Raw genomic sequence first — 24107 nt, 5'->3', positions numbered from 1 at the left:
GACCATTACCCATGTCTCCCTGGGCTGAGGCTGTCACTGGCTGTGGAGGAGGGTATGGGGTTGGGGGGTGGTAAATGATGTAGCCACCCAGGAGGGACAGCAGCAAGCCACCTCATGGCTAGAAAGACAGCCAGGCCAGGATAGTGAGGTTTGGGCAAAAATGCAGACAAAGTGGTAATGACACATTGTGGCAGAGAGTCTTTCTTTCCAAAGCCAAGCTAAAACATCAGTTTATTCCACCATAATGGAAATTACTTACTCTTCAGGACATGGCACAGATTCAACTTGATGTATTTCCACATGAACCACCGAGGGGAGAAAGTGGCCTCCGCCCTTTTTTGGTTACGTATACCTCAAATTTTAAGCAACTACTATATTATAACTCACTGAAAAAGTAGCTGAACTATGCACTTGAGGTAAAAAAAAAAATAAAGAGCTTTAGGAAAGTTAGAGAGGCACCAGAGAAATATGCTGGTGACAGGAATTGGGAGGTTTTGGTGATTAGCTGGTTTGAAACTCAAACATTTGATTATTTTCCAACCAGTGAACACACTAGAACTGCTATATCAATCAAATCCCAATCATCATCAGAATCTTAGTGCATGTTAAATTACAATCTCAAAAGGCTGTTTGGACACAGTTTTTCATACTCAGACATTCACGCTTGAATGCATATTGATGATATTTGGCCCGTCGGAGTGGCTCTGACTGTCTTTAACAGCCCAACCTGAGTTCTATCTTAATGGAGACGCTAAAACAGAAGCAGATGCTGTGAAACAATGAACAAAGGAGAGTCTCAGTAAAATGTTGGTCAATCATAATATTATTATTTCAATTTTCAGCATTAATATTGCAATTAGATATTTTCCTGAGTGTATGCAGCCCTTGATCCTACCATACTTGTGGTCTACCAGGTAGCACTGATAACAACCCTATTAGGTACGGAAGAGCTTAGTGAGGGAGGAAGACTGGAAATTAGATATTTTCAGTCTAAATGAGGTATTTTAAAATGAAGTAATAGGAATCAGAAATTCTAAGAAGAAATTTCAAAAGGAAACTGGTCAGAAAATGTTGAAAATACACGTTTTCTAATTAGTGCATGCACAATAGATAAGCTCTGCCAGATGGCAATGACATTTTAGTGTTGAAGTTGTGACAGATAGACGACTCAAACTTACCTTTTGAACTATCCATGAACTATGTAAAAATTGAGTCAGCAGTGGCATCCACCCTACTGCTCTTTCTTTCTGCTCTCTATTTCTATACTGTCACACCTGTCACGTTGACAGAACTTGATTAGTGGCTTATAAGCTGTTTATTGTTTTGATATTAACTGCATTGTTATAGCCTGATTTGTGAGTCAATGTGAATAAGAGCGTCTGGGAAATCCACAAACATAAAGATAAAAACATTTATTTTCGGGCGTAAGAAACCATTTAAAAGGAAACCACATTTTCTACAAGCTGTTGTGAAAGAAAGCTAGATTCAACTAAGTTCTAGTCATTTCGCTCTTTTGCCATTTTGTGCTTTGTGATTTCGATTGTTTCATACTGTTCATTTTGTAGAACTGTCAAAGGAGCAAACTGACCCAATGCGAATTTTAGCAGATAACAAAGTCTTAACGTTTTACAGTAAAAGGTTGTATTCAGTTAAAAATCAAACCCTTTTTCCGATCATTGTAACCACCATACCTAAAAACGACTAGGTCACACTGATAACACTCTTCCATATGGACGCTAATAAATGCCTATTACAGTCAGGCGTTTAAAAACTAAGTCATAGAAAGCACAAATGGGATATAAAGCAGTTGAACGGGAAGATTTATTTTCTATGGCATGACAAGGCAGCTGACAGGAAGAGAGGTGGTTCATTCAGGATGGGAGAGACCAAGAGAGAGCAAAATCTGTAACAGATAACATGAAGGGTGAACAACTACTCTTTTTCTCTTTCTCTCTCTCTCTCTCTATCTCTCAAACACACACAGACACAGTATGACATCATTTTTGCTCATAAAAATTGATGACTTACAACAGGAAGACTAGACAGACATATTTTTTGTGCTATGAATGACACTCCCTGAACAGAAATCAAGATCCCTGGACTATCTGTATTGGCATGTTCAAGAAACTCAGCCACAAATTTTAAAGGAAAACAGTAATTTCAGAATTATTAAATAAAGCTGGAGAAATAAAAAAAAAAAAAAACACCATACAAGTCTAAGTATGTTTATCTCATAAGTGTACCCACAGCTAAATCTAGCTTCTGAATAAGATAACAGAAGCAGCTTCTGAGGTCTGGATACAGACTAGGACTGAGAGCAGGAGTTAACGAGGCCACTAACCTGGTTTGGGAAGTGCAGACGGAAGACAGAGTGTGGAAACATGCTTTGTCTAGATGCTAACATGCTAACACACTGAGTTTTTGTTTCACAGTTTCGAAAATAAAAGTGGAAAATCAAAAAGGAGGATGAACAGCAAGCATGAGAACTTGTAAACACAAGGAGGCGATGCAAGAGAGGGTAGGAAGGGTGGGAATGAAGTAATCAGGAGAAGAAAAGGCAGGAACATGACAAGAGGATTAAAGAGCCCAAAAAAATCCAAGTACGAAAGCAAATGACTAAAGAATTTTTTGTAGAAAGTCCTTAAAGGTGAAACTCTTTAGAAAGGCAAACTAAATTCCCTCATCAGTTGAAATCCTAGACCTCATTCTTGTTGAATCCCTCTCTTTCTTTTTGTCTCCATTGCTCTCATGCCTGGAGAGCCTTTCCAGCTCTATTCAGCCTGGCTCTGCAATGGGGTAATGAATGCATGTCTCACATGCCACACAGCCACGACATCGTTGGACCAGGCACAGCCAGAGGCACCTTCCACTCCCAGGCCCTCCTCCTCTTCAGTCTACAGTACATAGCTCACATGGCACTTGAGCTTGCTGAGCAAAAAAGAGAAGGGGGGTGAAACACCCCTTACTCTCTCTCTCTCCACTTCAATCTGGCTTAGATTCCAGAGTGCTCCACAAACGGAGGGGCCATACTCATTGTCCTTTGCCAGTTTGAACTCTCAGGTGAAGAACTGCTTATTGGGATGTGCAAAGCACAACATTCAATCATGCAAGTGATCTTTGCCTTCGGTCATGTGCTATTCATTGGAAAACAATAATGGAAGCACAGGCCTGTCTTTCAGGCAGAGTAATCAGCCACTGAAGGGACAGTCTGACCAGCTTGACCTTTGACTTCAGTAAATCCCTATGGGTCAAGTGAGGAGGTCAGCACTGGGCCAACTCAATAACTGGGGGAGAGGCCAGTCAATGAGTGAACACCTCCATCAAAGAGTGAGGGTCAGTGGCAGGTAAACCCATGGCCTCAGCCGGTGTTTATTCTGAGGCGCCTCGTTGGTGTGTGTCTTAAAGCCTTTTGGAACAAGAGTGTGCACACAAGGGTGGAAATGAGATAGGGTGGGAATGATGACAGACGGGAATGTCATCCACCCTCTTATCATTAACATGCTTCACCTTTATTCAGTCTGACACACTCACGGCCATAAACACCTCCACCGAGCCATTAACACAGACTCATACGCTCACATGCTCGTATTCAGGTAAAATAAACAGTAAGAGTCTAACTTTACTCAGCTGGGTGAGTCTTTGAAAGAGTTTATTTGGGTACAAAATGAATCCACCCACATATACAAACATTGATATTTTGTGTAAAGATATTACCTTACTTAGGAAATTATTGTCCTAAATGGGACAAAACTTTAAATTCCTCAATTCTAGACTGTTTCACACTGAAGTAGTTCAGAGGAATAGTTTTGATATGCAGGAATGATTGCCAAAAAATGTCATGCCTTCATTTGGTTTGGTTCACTTTGACACTGCACTTTTGAAAGGAATCAATCTGCCTGGATGGTTTAATGCAGTTAAAACTGCTGCAATCACAAAAAGCTGCCCAGCATGAGCAGTAGACAGGTATGACAATCTGTTTAGGATTTAGTGATAATAAAGAACTAGAACTCTTATCTTAATTTTAAAGTCACACCTGAAATGAAAGTTTCTCCTTTTAATAATTTAGTTTCATCTAATGACAATGATAATACTAATTCTTGAGGTAGCTGAAATGGTAATTGGGCATCGGAAGAAAACAATTCTGAAAATATGAAATGTTGATTTCCACCACCAGAAAATAGAATGATAGATAATTGGTTTATCCTTCCTACCCATTAAATGTTAAAATCACTGAGCAACTATTTAATTTTTCCAGCTCATATATACTGTATGTTCATAAATCGCACTGTACGTCTAGGAGACGTCACCTACTCAAAGCAAATTACGTCACGTTTTGGTTCAAGCGAAATGCGACCAACATTTTCAGTTGGACTAGAGTTTATTAGTTTTTGTCTCAACCAGAGTTCAGATGAGCTTTGATCCTGACCCACAATAACCAAATGCCCAAACAGCTCTGGTATAATAGTGGTAAGCACACTACTTCTAATTCATTTTCTTACTGCGTATTTTTATGAGTGTTTTGTGATTTAAGAAGATCATAAACATACTTGAATCTCTTCCATCCATCCACCCTTTATAACAACTTATCCATGCAGGGTCATGAGGGGGACGGGTGAGGGGTTTGAACAGTGGTTATCTCAAACAGTCATTGGACTAGAGGCAGAATACACCCTGGGCATGTTGCCAGTGCTCAAATCTCATGTATAATTGAACTGAATTTAATATTATTTTTGTAAGCTTAATAATATTGCACATTCCCTTTCATTGATGTTTGGGCCAGTTGACGTTTATGAAATATGAAAGATTATAGCCCCCGATCACAAAAGTGACCTACTGCTGACAGATATTTATTGGAATCAAATGCCTGCATTTCCTTACAATGAACCGTAAGTACATTTCTTTTAAATTATTTTTAAATCATTGCTTATCAAACTTGGTACAAAAAGTCCCTCTGGCAGATTTGAACTGATGCATTAATAGTAGAAGGATAAATTTCACACAGAAGTAGGTGGAAACAAAACAATAGAGGTTATGGGAACCCTTTAAATATTATCTACCAGCAAGAGGCCGTCAAAGGTATTTTGGTTTGATTAGGCTTACTTTGAGTTCATTGAGTCAAGCACATTGCTAATAGGACATACTTCAGAAATGTACAATTAAATAATAATATACAAACAAATAAAGTCATATGCAATTGCCAAGTAAATGTGCACAAAATGGTTTACCTATGGACAAGAAAAGCAAAGAGATTGGGATGTCATTTTAAAATATAGGTAAAAAATTCAAGCAACATTTTGGGGGGTTTTCTGCCTCCTCAGGTAAAATAGCTAAACCAAGTAGAGAGGATGTTTATTGGTAATGGTTAAAGAATATGAGGTGTTTACTGTTTGACATATACTGTCATCATGTGCATACATATAAAGTTTTTAAAAATGCAAGAATCCTCCGCTGCAGTGAGTAGAGTATTGGGCGTTTGTGCTTATTTCAGCATCCCATTGGTGCAAAGAGGAATTCATTAAAATAAAATAAAAGCAAATGGCAGAATCAGATAGGAGAATGCTGAGAGCTGCATTCCCTTGTTGTTATTATTGCCAAATCGAAGAGAGAGGGGCGGCTAGTAATAAAAGTCATTAAATGAAATAGAAAAAACGTCTTTTAATAGGGCCCTTGTCATTGTGAATTTAGTAGCCTTTCTATCCTCTGTTCCCTGTGCCTCAATGCCTGGCGGAGACTAGAGGTGCAGCAGCTCTGTGGAAGCAGGACTGGATTCCTAGACAGACTCAGCCAGCCGAAGAGCTGTGCTGACGCACACCCAGCAGCCACAGTCTGGGACAGGAGACAAGTAAGGCTGGATTGGGGTAGGGGACGTGGGCAGACATTACAGAGATCAGGCTGGAACTTTATTACTTTAGCTGGTTTAGTTAAATAGGGCCTAATGCATGCAACTCTTGTAGTGTGTGTTTGGAGAGGTCCTTAAGCATTGGTTGCGAAAGCCATGCAGTGTGGCAGATTCGAGGAAGATAGGCTTGGTCTTCAGAGTGATGATTTAAGAGGGGAAGGGAGGCAATGACTATGTCTGGGACCAGGAATAGTGCTGGGACAGAGGTTGGCTCCAGTCAGGTAGACTGGCTGGAAAAATAAGGGATCGTTGGTCCCTGTGGATGATGCCAGGGCTGTCTAAATGTATGTCTTGGGTAGAGTATTGCTGAAAATACAAACAGGAGGAAAAGATTGTAGAACAGTGATAAGGCACTCTACAGGATAATACATTTTGCCATAGGAAGGATATATCCAGAGGCGTTTCTGAGGTGCACCGACCAAAGGTTTCTAGCAAGTTTCTATCTCTGCTTTTTGTAAAGCCATCTACCTATCCATCTATCCATCCATCCATCATTGAGAGAAAGGCAATGATAGATCCATCATTTGGGTTTTTATAAAAGCAACCGATTAAAAAAAAAGTACATACTAAAATCCAGAGTGAAAATAAAATGACTTAAAAATCTCAAAGAACAAAAATAAAACAGTTATGTACATATATTTACAGGTAACAATAATGAATAATATACAGGTCTGCCTTTCTCCTGGAAACATCACCAGTTCATCACAGCTGCCTAAACCAATTTTAGTGCATTCTGATTAGTTATTTAGAAATACAACATAATATATTAGTCACAATATTTTTGCCTTCCTTTTTTCAAATTGTGTTATACCTTATATTGGCATTAGCATGGCAAGAACAATTAAACTCCACTCTCTGTGTAAATACTTAAAAGTTGAGATTTCCAAACAACTGCCAGCATTTCCAAAATTCAGCATGTCCCATGATGGAGGCTGAAAGTTCAAAAAGATTAAACAGAAACACTTTGCTGCACGCTGTTCAGCCTTCATGTTTTCTACTGAAAATCATGCTCTCTCTTGTATACCGTCAGGCTGACTGAACTACTGGCTACTTATTATGGATCAGTGTTTACCAATTTACGTATGAAGTTCCTCACTGACACTGAAAATAGCTAATCCAGAGTTTCTGACCAGTGAGTCCACAGATAGGGTTCACTGAGTTTAAAGTCTCTTGATCATGAGGCAGTTTCTCTAATGTATGCATTTTGAGGTTGTTGGATGTGGGGACAAAGCAGAGAAAGCTTGGTATGTTCTAGAAAATGTATCCTCAATATATGCACTGTGGCATTGTCATAAAATGCTTAATGTTATGAAGAGTTAAGAAGGACAGTCAAACTGATTTTATGCAACAGAACTAAATTTTAAACATAGATTTTTAGATTTATAGACACTCCTAGATGCCTTTCTTTTTGGATTGGAAATATTTAATTTCCTTTTGAATGAATGAAATACTTTATTACATATAAGATATTTGTGCAAAGCAATGTTTTCTAAACAATAATTATGTTAAACTAGAACTAAATACTAAAAGCTAAAGCACTAATTCACAGATAGCATACACAGGACACACTTTGTTTAACATTTACACAGCCACATGTGCAGGATCCGACAGGCCGACACAAAGCCAGGCTGGGCTAATGTGTTTCCATTACACAACAGCTGAAAGGTATCCCCTCGTCTTTCCATTCAGCCAACCCAAGGGGACAAAGGCCTGGAATCTGTTTCTCCCGTCCACTAAGATACACAGAGCCAGACAGAGAGGACATTTTCTCTAAAGAAACTTCGCTTGCATTTATTTGCTGCCCCTTGCTATTGGACGGCCAGATGTTTATAGTTGCTCTGGGCTAAGCCATGTTTCCATGAGGATACAAGCTCAGAGTTAGTCACATGCCTAAGGGAAGACCAGAGGCGCCAGATCCTGGACCAAATTGCTACGTCCACAGGCTCACTATGGACTTGTGTCCAAAGGTTATATCTGTTCTCATGACTATAGGATATTTAAGATCCAATTAGGGTTGTCAATATTTTTCCGAACCATACGTCATAGCATGCCAGTATTTCTTTATCTCCAAAGTCACAAGTTTTGTCCCTGAAAAACATGGTTTCCCTCATGACAACAGCATGTTTTAAAGCATTCTGTATCCTTGTCGTCAGTGGTAGGCATGTGGGCTCATTCTCAATGGGCATTGTAAAAAGATAAAAGAACTGCTCCAGTCCAATAGCAAAACAAAACCAGATCCACCCACTTACAAAGAAACAGCCCACACACAAACAGGGAGAATAAGCCCTCAGATACACACAAAAAAAATCTCTGCAGAGCCTGCCCGTGTTATGTAGAAGACATGTTCATGCAAGATTCAAGTTTTGGATCTCAAATTCTGCACCTTCGTGAGCAAAATGCTTCAGAAGTCAATATGGGTCCTCAAGAAGCCCTTTGAAAGCCTTGCTAGGGAAATTGAGTGTGTTCTTTCACAAAAGAGCTCAATGTTGCTTTAACTCTGGAAGCCAAATTTCTCCTTGGCATTTGGCTTAGAGCTTTTTCTCACAAACAATAACCAAGTAGTTTGCGCAATGTTCTTTATCGCTCCTTTGTTTTGTTGTCTTTCTGCATGCTGTATTACAATGTCAGAAACTGTCATATATCTTCAGAAGAATGCTGAATGCCAAAGCTGGCATGTGTTCTCACAGCTTTCCTTCGAGATGAATAAGAGTTTTATGTTGAATCCCATTTCACCCATTGTCCGTCATTCTTAGTCTTCAACCCTACATTTCTAAAGGGCATACTTTTGCAATTGTTTCTGCAAAGAGGGGGGGTGAAGGGAAATATCTTTGTTGGCCCTAATCAAGGATTTTCAGAAGTAAGAGCTGTACTCACAAAAATCCTTTCAAATATAAATATTTTCTGAATTAACTTTTAGGTAACAAAATAACGTATTTGGTGTCACAGTTATTTACTGTTAATCAGTAAAAACACACAAAAAACAAACTGACTATACCTTAGTATAAAATATTTTATTGTCATAACAGCCATGATTATCATTCAGTTCTTCTTAAAAACAATAGAACTGAAAAAAAATTAAAAAATAAATAAATAAAACCGTATTTCTCTGTCTCAAATATCTTGTCGGTAGGCCAAGGCTGATTATTGGTGTCAACTTGTTGCTGCACCCTGCCATTCAGCTAGCTGAAAGAAAATGTTTCAGCTAGACTACAAAATGTTTTCTATGCTTTTATCCACAACCCTATTGTGCAACTGACTTGCATTTTAATGCTGAATTACATTATGGTATCAATTCTATTACGACTGTGTTACTGACGGCATGACCTACTTTCTGATTAGCTCAACTAATAGTTAACCGACCAATTGTGTACACTCACAGAACATTGAGATTTAATTAGAAATTTTAGGGGGGGGGAAAGACATGAGGATACAAGAGGGCAGTGCCTTTTCTAGGTGGAGCACTTTATATTTATTACCTGAATTAAATGCCGTGGGATAAGTGGAGGAGAAGGGCTTAGATGAGGACAACCCTAAGAAATGAAATCCAACCAAAGAGAAGTCTACGTGATGATCGACTTTAAAAACAAACTGTCTGAAAAAAAGAGAAGCATCCTTGTGCTTGTTATTTCACAATCCCGTTGACATCATGATGAAAAGGGGGTGAACTGGAGTAGATGACGCTGAAACCTAATTAAGATTCTCCAGAGCGTGAACAAATTAACCTGAGTTATGAGCATGCAGACGCAAAAGACAGATCTGCTCACACACAACACACACACACACCAATTTGTCTCTGAAATAGGTGGAGCAGAGGAGGATGACATTCACACTCAAACAGGCATGACCGCCATGGACATCCAGCGATATTTTAGGCAGGGGAGAAGCAAATTATTACAGGCTATCTTTTCCAGCAACAACACCGTGGAAAACGCACCAAAAATAGTCGACAGGATATGCGACTCTGCTCTCCGTTCTACTTGAATTTAAAGCAGCCTCAAAGTGTCCACCTCATCACTCTGATTTGGGGCAGCGGCGTGATAAAAATGACATGCAGCCTCATGTGAAAAATTAGCTTAACGGGGAAAACTGGATAAATAGGCTGTAGCATGTAGCCTATGCTAATGATATAGCAGAGAGCGACATATGCCAGGCATCAGTATGTCACTCCTTGGGGACATGGGGCTTACCGTAACAGGATAGTAAGGGTGTGTGTGTAGGCGTGAGTGTGTGTGTGTGATGCTTGGCATTATGGGGTTTTTTTTAACCTCTTAGAACAAAGAAGGTGGGAGGGGGTTAGGGATATGAAGATGAAGGGTCAAAAGGAGGTGGAGCGGGGATGTCTATGTTCTGAATAAATGAGACAAGAGGAGATGAACTTGACCCTGACTGGAGGGCTGAAACAGGAAGGAAGGTAATGAAGTGCAAACATGCTTTGTCATGCCATGCTAGAGCCATAGGATTAGAATTCTATAATTAGAGGATGGGGCTCCGTAATGCTAGCCTTTCCTTTCAAGCACGATGAGCTGTTGACTCTAAACTGCACAAAGGAAGAGGAGAACAGATGCTGCGATCAGAACAGGCAGGTCTTGAAGTATTGCTTTAACAGTGGGTTGATGCTCGGCTGCCACAGTGATCAGACTGACTGATAAGTTCAAAGAAGGTGAAACTCAGCGAGAAACAGTAGCACATTTCTGATCACCTCATAATAATTCCTCCTACATGGTGGCCTGGTAGGTCCAGGTGCGATGTGGGTCACTAGTGTTAAAGTACATGAAAAAGTTTTAAAGTTACGGACTCAAAAATGTTCAAAAGTTTACACGACATCGTGCCAGAGAAAATGCAGGAGTGATCATTTTCTATAGTTGTGTAGAGCTTAGAATAATGGATCACTGCCCCTCCCTCATCCGTTGCTGTGCGCTGCTGGTCAGCTGGCTGAAAGCAGAATACTAAACTTTTTCCTCGCTTAGAAGATATACTACTTTGGCTTTTTGAAAATGTTTCACGACACAAAATAGCAAGAAAGACATGGCATGGCAGTAAAGCATCCCTGTTCATCACTCCTACTGATGTAACACTGCTGCAAAAATACAACTGGCAACTGCTGTGTGAGCAGACAACTAGATAACTAGCCAAAGAAGATTCTTAATCAGTAAACTGGACACAATAACTGCATTTCATCATGTTTTTTTGTTTTTCAAATTAATGATATTTATTTACGCTCTCATGGAATCAACAGTGGAGAAAATGGTTAAAGTAACAATCCCGACAACACCGTTAGTTTTGGGGGTTTTCAGACATGTATTTAAAGTTCTCACAATGACTAAAAATGCCCAATACTATTGAACTTCATACATACAGTATACATACTGGTATAAATAAATGCTGCTAAAAGTAGCTTAGCTCTGGTTTCCAACTAGAACATGCTAGGTGGGTTGGGTATGGTGACATTTGTGAGGTAAATAAGTTGTTCACCATCACTTGCTCCTTCTTCACTGTTATCTCCTTTCAGTTTATACTGAGAGATCTGGAAATATTGTCCCCTGCAGCTCTCTTTTGAGACGTTTCTCTTTAAAGAAAAGGTGAATGTGCTGCACAACTCATCTTTTTGGCTTTTAATTAGATTTGATTTATCTTAATTTCTTCTGATTATAGTTAAAGACAACCCAAGTTTGTCCAGAGGGACTTGTACCACAGTTGGATAATCATGGGTGTAATGCATGCCTTTCTCCCTATAAAAGATGGCTCATGCCCAAAGCATCCAAACTGCAAGTTGTGCCTGCACAGTATTTGTAATTGTTCTGTGTGGGAGCCTGCTTCTGACAGAGAGACAGAGAGTGAGTCAAGCTGTAAGTTTGCAGAGGCTAGCACAGGAACAAACCTGCACTTTAACGCATTCATATTCCTCTGAGTTTTCTCTCTGACAATCGCACAGGTAAATAAGGGCCAAAAAAAAAATACCTCCGATGTTGCTGTGAACATTTTGTCAGCTTGTTAAAATGCAATCAGGACTCTATTTAAGAGGAGCACCAACCTTGTAGTGCTTTACGGGAGGCTGCAAATAGTCTGATCTGCCAAACGTATACTATAATTTCAGACTTAATATGCCTTCTGACAACTCAAGGATGTAAATATGTGGATGAGAACAGCTTTATTGAGAATCTGCCCAAATTAATACAGTTTCAGTGATGAAGGAGAGCAGCAGAAAGGTCAGCAGAAAAAGTAAACTGGAAAAGCCTAGCGTTCAGATGCAAGCTGTCAGTTTTAAATGTGTACATTTACAAACAACAAATGTGGACCAAAGTGCTTTGCAGTCAAATGACTTATTAAACATGCTAGTAAGTGATTAATGTATATTTGTAGAGAAAAGAAAACAGGAATAAACATGAATTATTTTATGTTTAGGCTCCAGAAATGTTTGGCTGGTGAACTATGAACAAGAGTTAAATCTGTTTTAGAACCAGGTCTTGTTAAGGTTGAGCTTCCACAACTCGGCACTTGGCAGGTGACAAATTCATCAGTGATCTGACAGTCGGAAGAGTGGGTTGGAGGTGCGGACTGAAGCTGGCTTGTATGAGCCCGTTATAAACGAGGAGCAGCGGATTGCTAGATAACACTTTGCATTCATATATGAATATTTATCCCGAAGGCTGGCATTGGAACAGATGAGCTCGCATGGGAGAAGGAACAAGCTATCTATCTCACTCTCTCCCCATTTCTGAGCCTCATTCTTTACTTTCATACATTCCCTTCACTTGCAATCACCATTTCAATGCCTCTGTTTCCTCTTTTGCATTTTCCACCCACATTTTCCCTCTAGGCTTCCCCTCTTTTTCTTGATATCACCCGATCTATTGCTCTTCTCCTTAAAAAATAAAAAAAGCTACCCCCTCCAATCTCTTCTCTTTGCGGCACCAATGCATGGAAAGAGATGGAGCAAAAGAAAAGGGGAGAAGAAAAAGAAAAAGAAAAAGCGTGTGATTAATGTCGCTGAGAAAAAAGATAAATAATCACAGGAGACTGGGGGCTGGTAGTTGGCCTTAGGGGAGTAAATATGGAGAGTTTTATAGCTGCTCACTTGGGAGCAAGGGGAGGCAGAGGAGGAGGAGACTGGAGAGGAAGGAGAGCAATACGGCGACAGCAGATCCATTCAAGTATATTAGTTCCCCCCTCCCACCTCCGTACACAATAACCTCTTCGTCTATTCTATTGCGCTACTGTCTTTCATCATCAGTGCTGAACCCCATCCCAGTGACAGCACAAACACACAGAAGGAACCGCACAAAGCCACGCATGCACCAACGCTCGCCTGCACACACCCTCGCAATCAGCCCATGCTTCTTTTACAGGCCAGACCCACTGGATGTGTTTGATGGGGCCAATACATGTGGTGTGTGATGTGGCTGACATCCACACACACACACAGCCCTCCTCCTCACCCCCTCCCGTCCCCCAGTCCCCACCCTCCCGAACTCGTCCTGCTTTTAAGCCCTCATCCTCCAGTGGCTGCCTGTCCCCTGGAGTAGATTGCATCTTTTATTTATCATTTGCTCTTCCTTGGCTTTATCTTTCCCCAGCTAGTAAAAAATAAAAAATAAAAAATAAAATAGAGAGAGTGAGTGTAAGAAATTCTGGGGCAAAAAATCGCAATCAGCATAACATGCCCTCCTCCCTGCTGTGTTCTCGCCTGTCATTCTCCACTCTCTGTGAGCATGCGGGATAAGACTGACAGCCCGCACAGATGAAGACAAACACGTGCGCGTGTGTGAGTGTGTGCGCAACCTCTTACTGTGTTTTTTTTTAAACCCCCTACACACAGTCACCAAGAATGCTAAAAAAAGAAGAACCACACAGACGGCCACAGAAAACAGAGTTGCACCGATCCGGCCCCTCCTGACCGATACCGATGTTCTCTTCGATCTGACCTGCTGAACCTGATAGATGTCTATTAATTGTAGTTTTGAATCAAACTGATAGTTAAGGAATTACAATATAATCACTCATGATTTAAAGCACATATGTCCCTAACCTTTATCGGTTTTTATTGACCTCAAAAACAGGCCGTCAACACCAATGCTACGGGTTGATGAGTTTATAAACCAAAAACAGTGAGAGTTTCTAGTTCTGATAGGCTATAACGTTATGGGGAAAAAAGGCTGATTTTTTCAGCATTTTATCTGCCAATCACCAATTAAAGCTGAAATATATGGGTGGGGGGAAGCTGATTAAAGTCTCTGGACGATCAAACGGAGTGTCGTCAATGTTTTTTCCTCTCTTGTGACAAATACTGCTGGCAGGACTGGCTCTGAATTGAAAAAAGTCAAAGGAAAGAAAAATACATCCAAACTGAGAACTCATTGAGGTGCAATGCTAAAAGCTTTATTAACTTACAATTAACAAAACGAGCCGTCGAGATTCTTTTTTGTTTTCCCCCACTTAGTTTCATAATCCTAAAGAAGTGACAAAGCAATAGGTAGACGACGATGCTGGACTGATCAGGATGGTTTTCTTTGACTTATCTATTCCGATTTTATTTGTTTCTTCTTTATCTGAAGACTATGACACATGGGCAAAGTCATGTGTAGAGGTGGTAGTTCTGAAACCAACAGAAAATAAAGAAATTAGAAAATTCTCCCTCTGTGTATGTATCAAAACACATCATCAGTCTTTACTAGGTTTTATTTTGCTATTTTCCACAAACAGACGTGGTCGATGCATTTAAAGAGCACAATAGGTGGGAATTCTTAGCTTTGATGCATTAATTAGAAACCAGAAATATGTCGTTGTTGTTGTTGATGTTTTTTACCTGCCAAACAGGGAAAACTTGGCTGATTCCAACCTCTGGACGACGCTTCGGTGGATCTCTAGATGCAAATGACCTCGTTCCCCTCTTTCTGACTACTTAACCCAAAGCACACACACTTATCTACTTAGTGATGCCTCATACTTTTTTATTTCACCCCGGGCTGAGTGTTCAGCTTCCTCAAGCCCCAAAAAGAGTGAGCACATAAATGAGCCTAATGCTGGGGAATCTGGTAAACAGGCCAGCGAGAGAAAGGGAGAGAGAGGAGGGAGAGCTGCCTGCCTGTCTGTCTGCTCCATGGCTACTATTGTGCACTGCACATTCTCTGAGCCCACAAGAGCTGAAGCCATCTCCACAGATTCTTTAGGGGGGAGATAGTAAGCCAAGAAGTGAGATAGGAAGGGAAGGGGGGAACAAGGGGAGAGAGAGAGAGATGGAGATGGTGAGAGAGGCAGGGAGGGAGGAAGATCATGCATAAAATCTTGTTTACAGAATGCATTAAGATTCAGATGAACTGGGGAGGGTAATGGGATTAGAATCCTGAACCGCTTCCAAGGGTGGGGAGTCAGATTGACAGCTGAGTCTATTGCACTGACGAATCTAGTGAAATATTCGGGCTCTGGCAAAGACAAGCCAGCTAGCCAAGAGGGGCAGGGAATCAGAGGGGGTTTGCTGAGCCTGGAGCACCTCTGTTTACTCCTAGCTGTACCACAAATAATGCAGCTGGAAGACAAAAACAACAACAACAACAACATATCGTTGTCTGTGTAGGTGCATGCAGCTTGGGCTTCAGATAAATGTTGGAGAAGCTGGGGGGAAAGGGGGGAAAAAAAGCTTCAGTGTGTCTCACAAAGATGTTTGGCAAACAAAATAGAAGCACTGTGGCTTTAAATCGCCGTCCCTCCCCAGCCTTTCTAAATATCGTCTATTTAGCCAGCGGTGAAAAGATATAGGGGGCTTTTGTCTGCGTACCCATTGGTGGGGGCATGGAGAGCTGGAAAGACACAAAAATAGGAACAAAGTCCTGAGCTTCCAATTGGAATTGCTCGGGGGCCATTCAATGCGCACAGCTCAGTGGTTAGAAACAAGGAGAAGTGGGCTAAAATTACGGGCTTATCTGAAAATAGGCTTTTCTCACACAGCTATAGGGTAGACTGGTGTGGAAATACCCTGCATTGTTTATAATAGGCACGGTTGTGGAAAAGAAACACAGGACCCCGTGGAAGGTCCACGGGAAAAAGCAAACAGGGCGAGTGAGATATGTTTTCTTTCTTACAGTCTGTTTTTCCTGCATTATTGTGACGCTTTAATCCACTCACCGACTTGCAATACGTTGTCCACCCAGCCACCCTCCAGCAGAGTGACACCCCGCAGAAAAGGCAGCTGGGTCTCGTCATTATTGTCCCCGCTAGATCCACTTTCCTCTCCCCCGGCGTTGAAAGAAGAGTACATACAGATCTCCTTCTCGCTTCTCGGGAATGACCAGTAAACGATCCTCCGCTGGACGGGCTCCGGGATCCTCTCGAACCGCTCCTCCACCCGCTGGAACGGCCACTTTTCCGCGACTCTGCGCGCCGCGATGTCGAGCAGCGACTCGGGGTTGTGCGTTTTCCCGTTCCCGGACCCTCCCGGAGCGGACCCCGCGCCGCCGCACGGGACTCCTCCAGCCCGCTGCCCCTGCCTGCATGCCGGGTTGTAGCCGGGCCGGCAGCAGAGCCGCTTGGCTGGGGGCTGCTGGACTCGCTCGGCCATGATCGCACCGCTTCCAACCTGAAGCGCAGTTCCTCTCCGATCATATAAACGGGATAAGGAAGAGAAAAGGGCAATCTCGAACCGATTGTTTGCCGTACATGGAGAGGCTGCCCTTATTTGGAGAGGTGGGCGGACCTTGTGAGTTCCGTGAAGTCCTTTGTGTTGTCAAAGTAACGAGGATGGGCGGGGCCCTGGAAGGCAGCCAGCGCACGAGTGGCGCTATAAAAGGAACTGGAGGCGGAATTCCCGAACGTCGGCAAATCCTTTGTGAAGCCGTCCGGGAGCGCGAGGGCGGAGCCCCGGCGGCCGACGGCCTTTGAAGTTTCCTTTTTATTTGAGTTTAAAGGCGGGGACTTAATCCAGGGGCGGCCTCGCAGTTTCCCACAGGGGTAAAAGGGGCCAAGAAAACTGACTTTCTTTCCCCCATCTTTGGAGGATAAGCTATCACCCAGAGCTCCAGTTTCTTCAATAACTGACGGTTGATTTTGTAGCTTAGGTTTAAAAGGACTTTCAGCTGTCAGAGATAGAAGGGCCGTAGGAGGAGGAGGAGGAGGAGGAACATTAAGATATGAAGCGGACATGCCTGTCCACTTTGGTCACATCACTCACATATAGGTCAGCTGTTTGGTACACTGTTATTTCCATTTGCAAAAAGTTAAAGTTAAAAAGTTATTGCCAAGAAACCAAGAAAGAGAGAGATTCTCATTGCGACTGTTTGCTTTAAAACAGTGACTTAAATAAGAGGAAGAGTTCAACAGCTACTCTCCATGTGAGAACATATTTGTTTTGAATGGAGTCACCATTCTATCTTCAGAAACCAAAATGGGTTTGACATTGACGGTTTTAAAGATCAGTGCATATATATGAATATTCACACACCTTGAAATTTTTCACATTTCATTCTGTTTCAACCACAATCTTCAATATATTTTGTTTGGATATTATTTCATAAACAAGCACAAAGTATGAAATACACGGGAAGTGAAAGAAAAAGGTGATGTCCCTAAATAAAATCAAGTTAATCAACTGGCTTTCACAAGTCACCTTATTCATAAATAGAGATACTGAACCTCAGCAAAGCTACATCTACTCTATGAGAGTAGATGTAGCTTTACTGCTAGAGAACATCAGTGAACAAGCAGCTTTGTTAAAACGAAGAAACGGGACAGGCCAGGAATAAAGCTCTAGAGAACGTTAAAGTAAAGCTATAAAGGTTATAAAACAATATCACTTTAAGCATATCAAAGAGCACAGTTTGATCCGTTATTTGAAAATGGAGAAAGTATTTCAAACCATTCCAGTCCGAAGCTTTTCAACTGAACTGACAAGGCAAGCAGGAGAAGTATTTATCAGAATAACCACTAAGAGACTCGTAGTAACTCTGCAAGGTCAGAAGAGACAATATGTTGATAAAGGTCATCATTATTTATGCACAAAACTGCCTATTATGCAAGAGATGGGAAAAGACAGCCATTGTCCCAAAAGAAGTTGCATTCACACAAGTCATGTAGGGGAATATTGGTAAAAAAAGGTGCTCTGGGTTAATAAGACCAAAACTTACATGCAAAGTGCTACATGTAGTGGAGGAAAACTAACACAGTACATCACTCTAAATAAAGTATCCCCATAATAAACCCTGGTGGTGGCAGCACCATCCCGTGGAATGATTGTCCTTAGTAAAATTGACCTGTCTACTCTGGAGGCAAACCTGTTTGAGGCAGCAAAAGACTTAAGGCTGAGGCAGAGGTTCGCCTTACAGGTCAGCAGCAACCCTATAGCCAGAACTACAAAGGAAAGATTCAGATCAATGCATTTGTTCTTCAGAATGGAAAAATTCAGGCCTGAATTCAATTGTGCTTCTTTTGTGGGAAGAAATTTAAGTTCAACGAATCTCTCCATCCAATCTGAGTGATCTATATGTAATGTGCAAAAACAATGGGTGAAGATAAGAGTTTCTAGATGAAGATCTGTAGTTGCAATTGCCATGAAAGGTGGTCTTCAAAGTCTTGACTAAGAAGGGCAAAACACAAATGTGAACCACATATTTCAGGTTTCTACTCATGAAAAACTTAGTAAATCACAAACTGTTTTCCTTTAACTTCTGAATCAATTACTACTTTATGTTGGTCAATTTCAGTTATTCAATTTATTGGTTTATTTGACAAGGACATTGTACAATAACAATGATTTCTGCAAATAAAACGGTTACAGGAGTTCAAGTACTCTTTGCAAGGCAGCTTAAATGCATTATGTTTTGCAATTCAAAGTGCAGCATTTCCACTTACCCATACATTAGGTCCAGTAATCCAAACATGAACACTTAATTTTAATTATTAAAATGATGTTGATAGTGTAAAGAGCCTCACTTTTGTTTGAATAACACACTAACCCGCATCTGTAGGGAGGGGCGGCTTTGCATTGCTTACCTTCTGGATCTTACTGTGTGGCTAGACATGTGAAGCTAAAAGGAATGCAACTTTAAAAACAATAAAAAAGTAACCACCTTGGGGATGTTTTTCTAAATTGTCTATAAACTTGGCCAAAACTATGCTGGTAAACCAGGATGTGTGCATGCAGAACCTCTATCTCGTGCATGCGTTCTCAGCTGCCCCTCTCCATCCTCTGTGAGTAAGTCTAAAAAGGCTGGCCTTTGAACTGCTCTGAAAGTGATCCATGCCGTATGGACAGAGCAGATGTGGCCTAACCTGATTTGGTTTCAATACTTCCCCACAGGAAGTTCACAAAGCCAGCAGGTCCTCCTTTGTTATGTTAGTAATTTTTCTCAGAGGGCCACTGGAGTCTTATGTTTTTTTCCCTTACAGTTGTTGCTATATAATTAGCTTTTTTCAATTTTACCTAAACTGTTTCACAGATTATTCAATGTTTCAGCAGCAGATAAATGTCATCCTGTTCAGTATCCTGCAGGAAAATTCACTTGTCTGTTATTCAAGTCCATTAGACTGTAATCATCCTGTTTTCGCAGCGATTTTGCCACACTTATGGTCTACATAATGAAGTATATTGACCACAAAAAAAGCACAATTTGTGTTTTATTTCACAGATGTTCAAATTCTTCATTTTTTCCTGAAAGGAAATTAAACAAAACACTTTTGATTTCCTTTATTCATAGCCTTTTGGTTCTAAAATTCAGAAGTGAGATGGTGTTCCAGTGATTGCTAGTAAATCAGAGCTCCTGATATTCTATATCGACAAAACAAAAACAACAACAAAACCCTGATTCTTTCATTTACCATATTCTGAAAAAGCTTATTTTATTAGACCCAACATCTGGGTTTATTGCTAACTTCTAACATTTGAAGTGGGCGTAAAAGTTGTTCTTTATAAGCTCTAAAATAAATGAACGCTTTATTTACAGGAATTTAAAGTATTGGTTCGACAGAATGTGATGATCAAAGGCTAAAACTCTGAAAAAAGGTGAAATTAGGGTTGCTTGTTAATATTTTTAGTTTTCAAAGCTAATAGACTACATTGCCCATCAGCCAAGGTATACGTCATATCCTATCACGAGTGAAGACTTGTGCTGCATTCAGGGCCTCTTTGGTATACTGTAGCACGGATTTCCTAAAATTGAAGTCGTTCACAAAATTTTGACACTAACGCAGCACCTCTGTTAAAGCTCACAACATTTCCATTGATACATGTTACAAAGTTACGGAAGGCATACGTAAGCGCACATTATCAACCAAAATACAAGAAATGCTCATAATTTAAAAAAAAGTAAAGACGAGTTGCTTTTTTCCCTTTTTGGGGAAATTTCTTGAACGCCTCAAATGTTGAAACGGTTTAAGTGAAACAGGGAGGAGCTGGTGGTTATTATCGCGGATGTGAACACACATTTATGCACTTTGGTGAGTTAATTTATTTATTGTATTGGATTTTAAACCATTATTACCAATGTAAAGTCTTAAATAGATCATATTTTCTCATGTTGCAATGCTTCTTGACCGAAAGTCAGTGATTTTGCTTTCGAAAGATGGGGCCTTGCAGATTGGCCTTATTAGCTTCGATAGTAGCCGCAGTGCAAGTGTGAAACAATTTTTCATCAAATCAATAAAATCCATAGTCAGTCTATATAACGGAGATTATTTTTTTCGGTTTTGGGTTGTTGGTTGGAGATTTAATCCAGTGTAATAGAACCGCTCGGCCTTTGATAAGTAAATGCTAGCAGCCACGTAGGATCATGCTAGTTAGCAAATGGTCATCATGTGTTTTCTGAACATTAGCAGGAAGCTGGTGGATAAAAATTGCATGCATACATATACTAAGGCCCGGTCAGGTTCAATAAGCAAAGTTATTCAACTTCTCTTTAGGAAGACTCATTTTTCCTGATTTTACGGTAGTATCATGATAATACAAACTATTAGCTATGCATTCTTCTTTAATATTTATTTGAATAAGCTGTAAATAAAAGCAGCTAGAAGTAAAAGAAAATGGCTTAGTCCAACTTAATTGACATTGTTAGAGGGACGGAAGTAAAGCACAGAATACATAAAATAATAATCATTACGAAGGTAAAATAAAAAAAAAAAACGAACAACATAGAATATGAACAAGGCGTGATTTTAAATCAGACAGTGAAGTAGCCTGTTTGATGTGCAGCTTTAAGTCGTTCCACATTTTAAAAGCATCCTCCCCGCTAGCTTCCGCTTGTTTCAGGCAGACTCAGCAGCTGCTTATCAGCTGACATGGATGAGCAGGAGGGAGTGTTAATAGTTCAGCAGCTCGGAAAGGTAGCAAGGGGCAAGACCACGGAGAGCTTTGAAAACAAATACAACAATTTTAAAATGTAGGAGTGAGGCTAAAATGAGAGGAATATTCTCATATTATCACCAGCAAATAATAATAGTAATAAGAAGAAAAAAAAAACCCATCCCACAGCAATTTGTACTCTCTGTAGCTGGGTAATATAGGAATCGCTAACCCACACATAAAGTGCCTGTAAAGTAATCCAGTCACCTATGAAAGCATAGATTACTGTCTCAAAGTCCTTCCTAGATACAGCTTTCTTTATTTTGGCCAACTCCCTTAACTGATTAAAAAAGTGGACTTCACAACCATCCTCATCTGACCGTCAAATTCAAGGTCAGCCTCCACTTCAACCCCAAGTTTACTAATGTACTGTTGCACCTTGACTTGCTTATCAAAACTGCTTTCTAAATGTTAGGTTAGGTGTGATGAATATCTCTGTTTTCTGTTTAATCCTGTTCAGAATCAGATGGAGGAACAGGGCCTGTGGTTAGGGGTGTGAGGGTGAGCTGTGCAGCACACCTGACTCAGTTTGCCTGTCCCTCATAGTGGGACAAACTTCTAATTACTACTAATTCTAGGTTAAAAACTGACATTCTTTCAAATTTGACATTTTTAATTTTTGTAAAGTCATAGTCTGGAAGCAGTAAGGCTTTATTGCTCTTTTTATTACGTCATATTATGTTATTGATAAAATTTTACTGACTGCCTCTCATTGAGGATTAGAACAAAGAACCTGTTAATCCTCGTTTCTTTCTTTTTTTTTCACAAAGACGTTTCTCAAATCTAAATTCACTTAAACTGGTTGACAACATGTGTAACTTTGCCAGCTTGATTCTCAGGTGAAACCAAACATTTGAGCACACAGACCGACACTATTTAATTTGCAATTAATCTCAACAAGATACAGATTATAAACATATTTCTAGTCATGCTTTGTGTGTAGATTTCCTGTTAATGAATAAATCACGGTTCTGCTTATCTATAAACTGCTTTTCATTTATTTTGTTGAGCATATTTGGTCGTTATACAGAGTCCTGGAAAAAAGTGTCCATAAAACAGTTTAAGATTTTTGTTATGACACTAACATTGACTTCAATGTGTTTTACTGGAATTTAATGTGACAAACCAGCACAAAATGGTGCATAATTGTGAAGCGAAAGCAAAAGGTTCCATGGTTTTCAAACATTACAACAAAACAAAAGTCTGAAAAGTGAGGCTTGCATTTGTATTCATCCTCTGTAAATTAACATCTGCAAGTCTTTGTAAGCATGCCTTTTAATAGCTTTGCATATCTAAAGAGTGATATTTTTGCATATTTTTCTTTGCAAAACAGCCTGAGCTCAGCCAGGCTGAAAGGACATGCTCACACACAAATCAGGGCTTTCCAACTCCAGTCTCCTAGGAAGCTGCTGTGTGAAAACTTTTAGGTGCTTCGCTGCTCCGGTGCTTAATTGATTACTGCGGATAATGAGTCGGTTATTTGATTCAGGTGGATTGGGACAGGGATGCATCTGAAAATTGCATTCGGTGTTAAATTTGGTGTCATCTAAGATCACCTTCTTCCACATGCTTGCATGACTGAACTGAGCACTGAGCTCGGCATATTGCTTTATAATCTAATCCTGCTTTAAACTTCATTTGTGAACAAATTTTTATTTTATTTTTTTTTTCAATTTTTGATTTTACTCCTCTTCTTAGTGATGTGGTACTTCATATTTGTCTATTAATGAAATCCCAGTAAAATATATTAAAGTTTGTTGTGGAAAGCTGGTTATGTGTATTTGTTGCTCTCAGCTGCTCACGGTCGTCTCTGTTTCAGGTTTGAGTTGACGCTGGCCGTTGCTGAGCAGGATGATTGATGTGCGAGCATGGGCAGAGTATGTTGTGGAGTGGGCTGCCAAAGACCCCTACGGTTTCCTCACCACCGTCATATTGGCTCTGACCCCTCTGTTCATCGCCAGCGCGCTGCTGTCCTGGAAACTGGCCAAGATGATCGAGGCACGTGACCGCGAACAAAAGAGAAAGCAGAAGCGTCAGGAAAACATAAACAAGGCCAAGAGGAAGAAAGACTGAAGGCGCCGGAGGAACGGGGGGGTCGCGATGGGGGGATGAAGGAACCGAGCGAGCTCGTCCCAGCCCTACTGTCAACATCGGGCTGCTACGCCTCATGTCCAAGAGGAAGGACGCTGGCCCCTTGGACTTGACAGTGGACAGTGCTGTCCCTGTGGGACTCTGGTCAGCAGGAGCCCGGTGGTCCTCTGGTTCACTTTTTCTACAGAGATCTCTGGTTTTATCTGTGCAGCAGCTAAAACGTTGCATTCCATATTAACATCCCTGGTCTCCTGAATTAACCTGATAATAATAATGGTGATGATGATGATTTTTGGAAGATATCTTGTATGAGTTACTTGCTACCAAAACTCAAACTTTCTGATCAATAAAATGTTCATGGTTAATACAATTAAATGCCTTTAATAATTGGTTCTTTTGATCCTGTACGTCACAGATCTGAATGAAGATATACTTTGAAAAATATTTCTAAATAAATCCAGGTGGAGATAAAATCGAGAGGAGCTTCCTGTATGTGTTTGATGACGGAGATAATTTTATTTCTGACTTTTAAAGGTTCTGATACTGTGTTTGCGTTAACTGCCCTGACCACTCTATTTTTATTTTATTTTCTTAAGGAGAATATAAAAAGAAAACCGTTTTGTACCAAAGGATAGTGAATGAATTAAATTATCCCCATTTATGCATCAAAATAAATATCTTTAACCTTTACCTGAATATCAAACTAAAAAAAGAGGTTCTTACTTAAAAGCTGTAGAAGTGTTTGACAGAAAGCGATGGCAGTTTTTAGTTTTGATATATGAAAAAGGAAAGAGC

At 40.4% G+C, this 24107-nt stretch overlaps 2 protein-coding genes across 3 annotated transcripts in view; one reads left to right on the top strand and one right to left on the bottom strand.

Moving 5' to 3' along the window:
• Positions 1-16794, bottom strand: part of zswim6 (zinc finger SWIM-type containing 6) — a 62807-nt gene extending 46013 nt beyond the window's left edge. The window contains exon 1 of one of the 2 annotated variants that reach the window (XM_023343512.1): positions 16019-16794. In XM_023343512.1, coding sequence (XP_023199280.1) covers positions 16019-16451 — 433 coding nt within the window. In that variant the 5' untranslated portion in view covers positions 16452-16794. The remainder of the gene's footprint in view (positions 1-16018) is intronic. The other variant, XM_014468660.2, reaches the window with a different exon arrangement.
• A 3432-nt stretch (positions 16795-20226) lies between these two features.
• Positions 20227-23789, top strand: smim15 (small integral membrane protein 15). Its single transcript, XM_005794898.3, has 2 exons — positions 20227-20320; positions 23041-23789. The coding sequence occupies exon 2, from the start codon at positions 23073-23075 to the stop codon at positions 23292-23294; it is 222 nt and encodes a 73-aa protein (XP_005794955.1). The 5' UTR covers positions 20227-20320; positions 23041-23072; the 3' UTR covers positions 23295-23789.
• Positions 23790-24107: the final 318 nt, after the last annotated feature.

The sequence above is a fragment of the Xiphophorus maculatus genome, chromosome 12 (genome assembly GCF_002775205.1).
Source record: "Xiphophorus maculatus strain JP 163 A chromosome 12, X_maculatus-5.0-male, whole genome shotgun sequence".
Taxonomy (NCBI): domain Eukaryota; kingdom Metazoa; phylum Chordata; class Actinopteri; order Cyprinodontiformes; family Poeciliidae; genus Xiphophorus; species Xiphophorus maculatus.
This window is presented reverse-complemented; position numbering and strand designations above follow the sequence as displayed.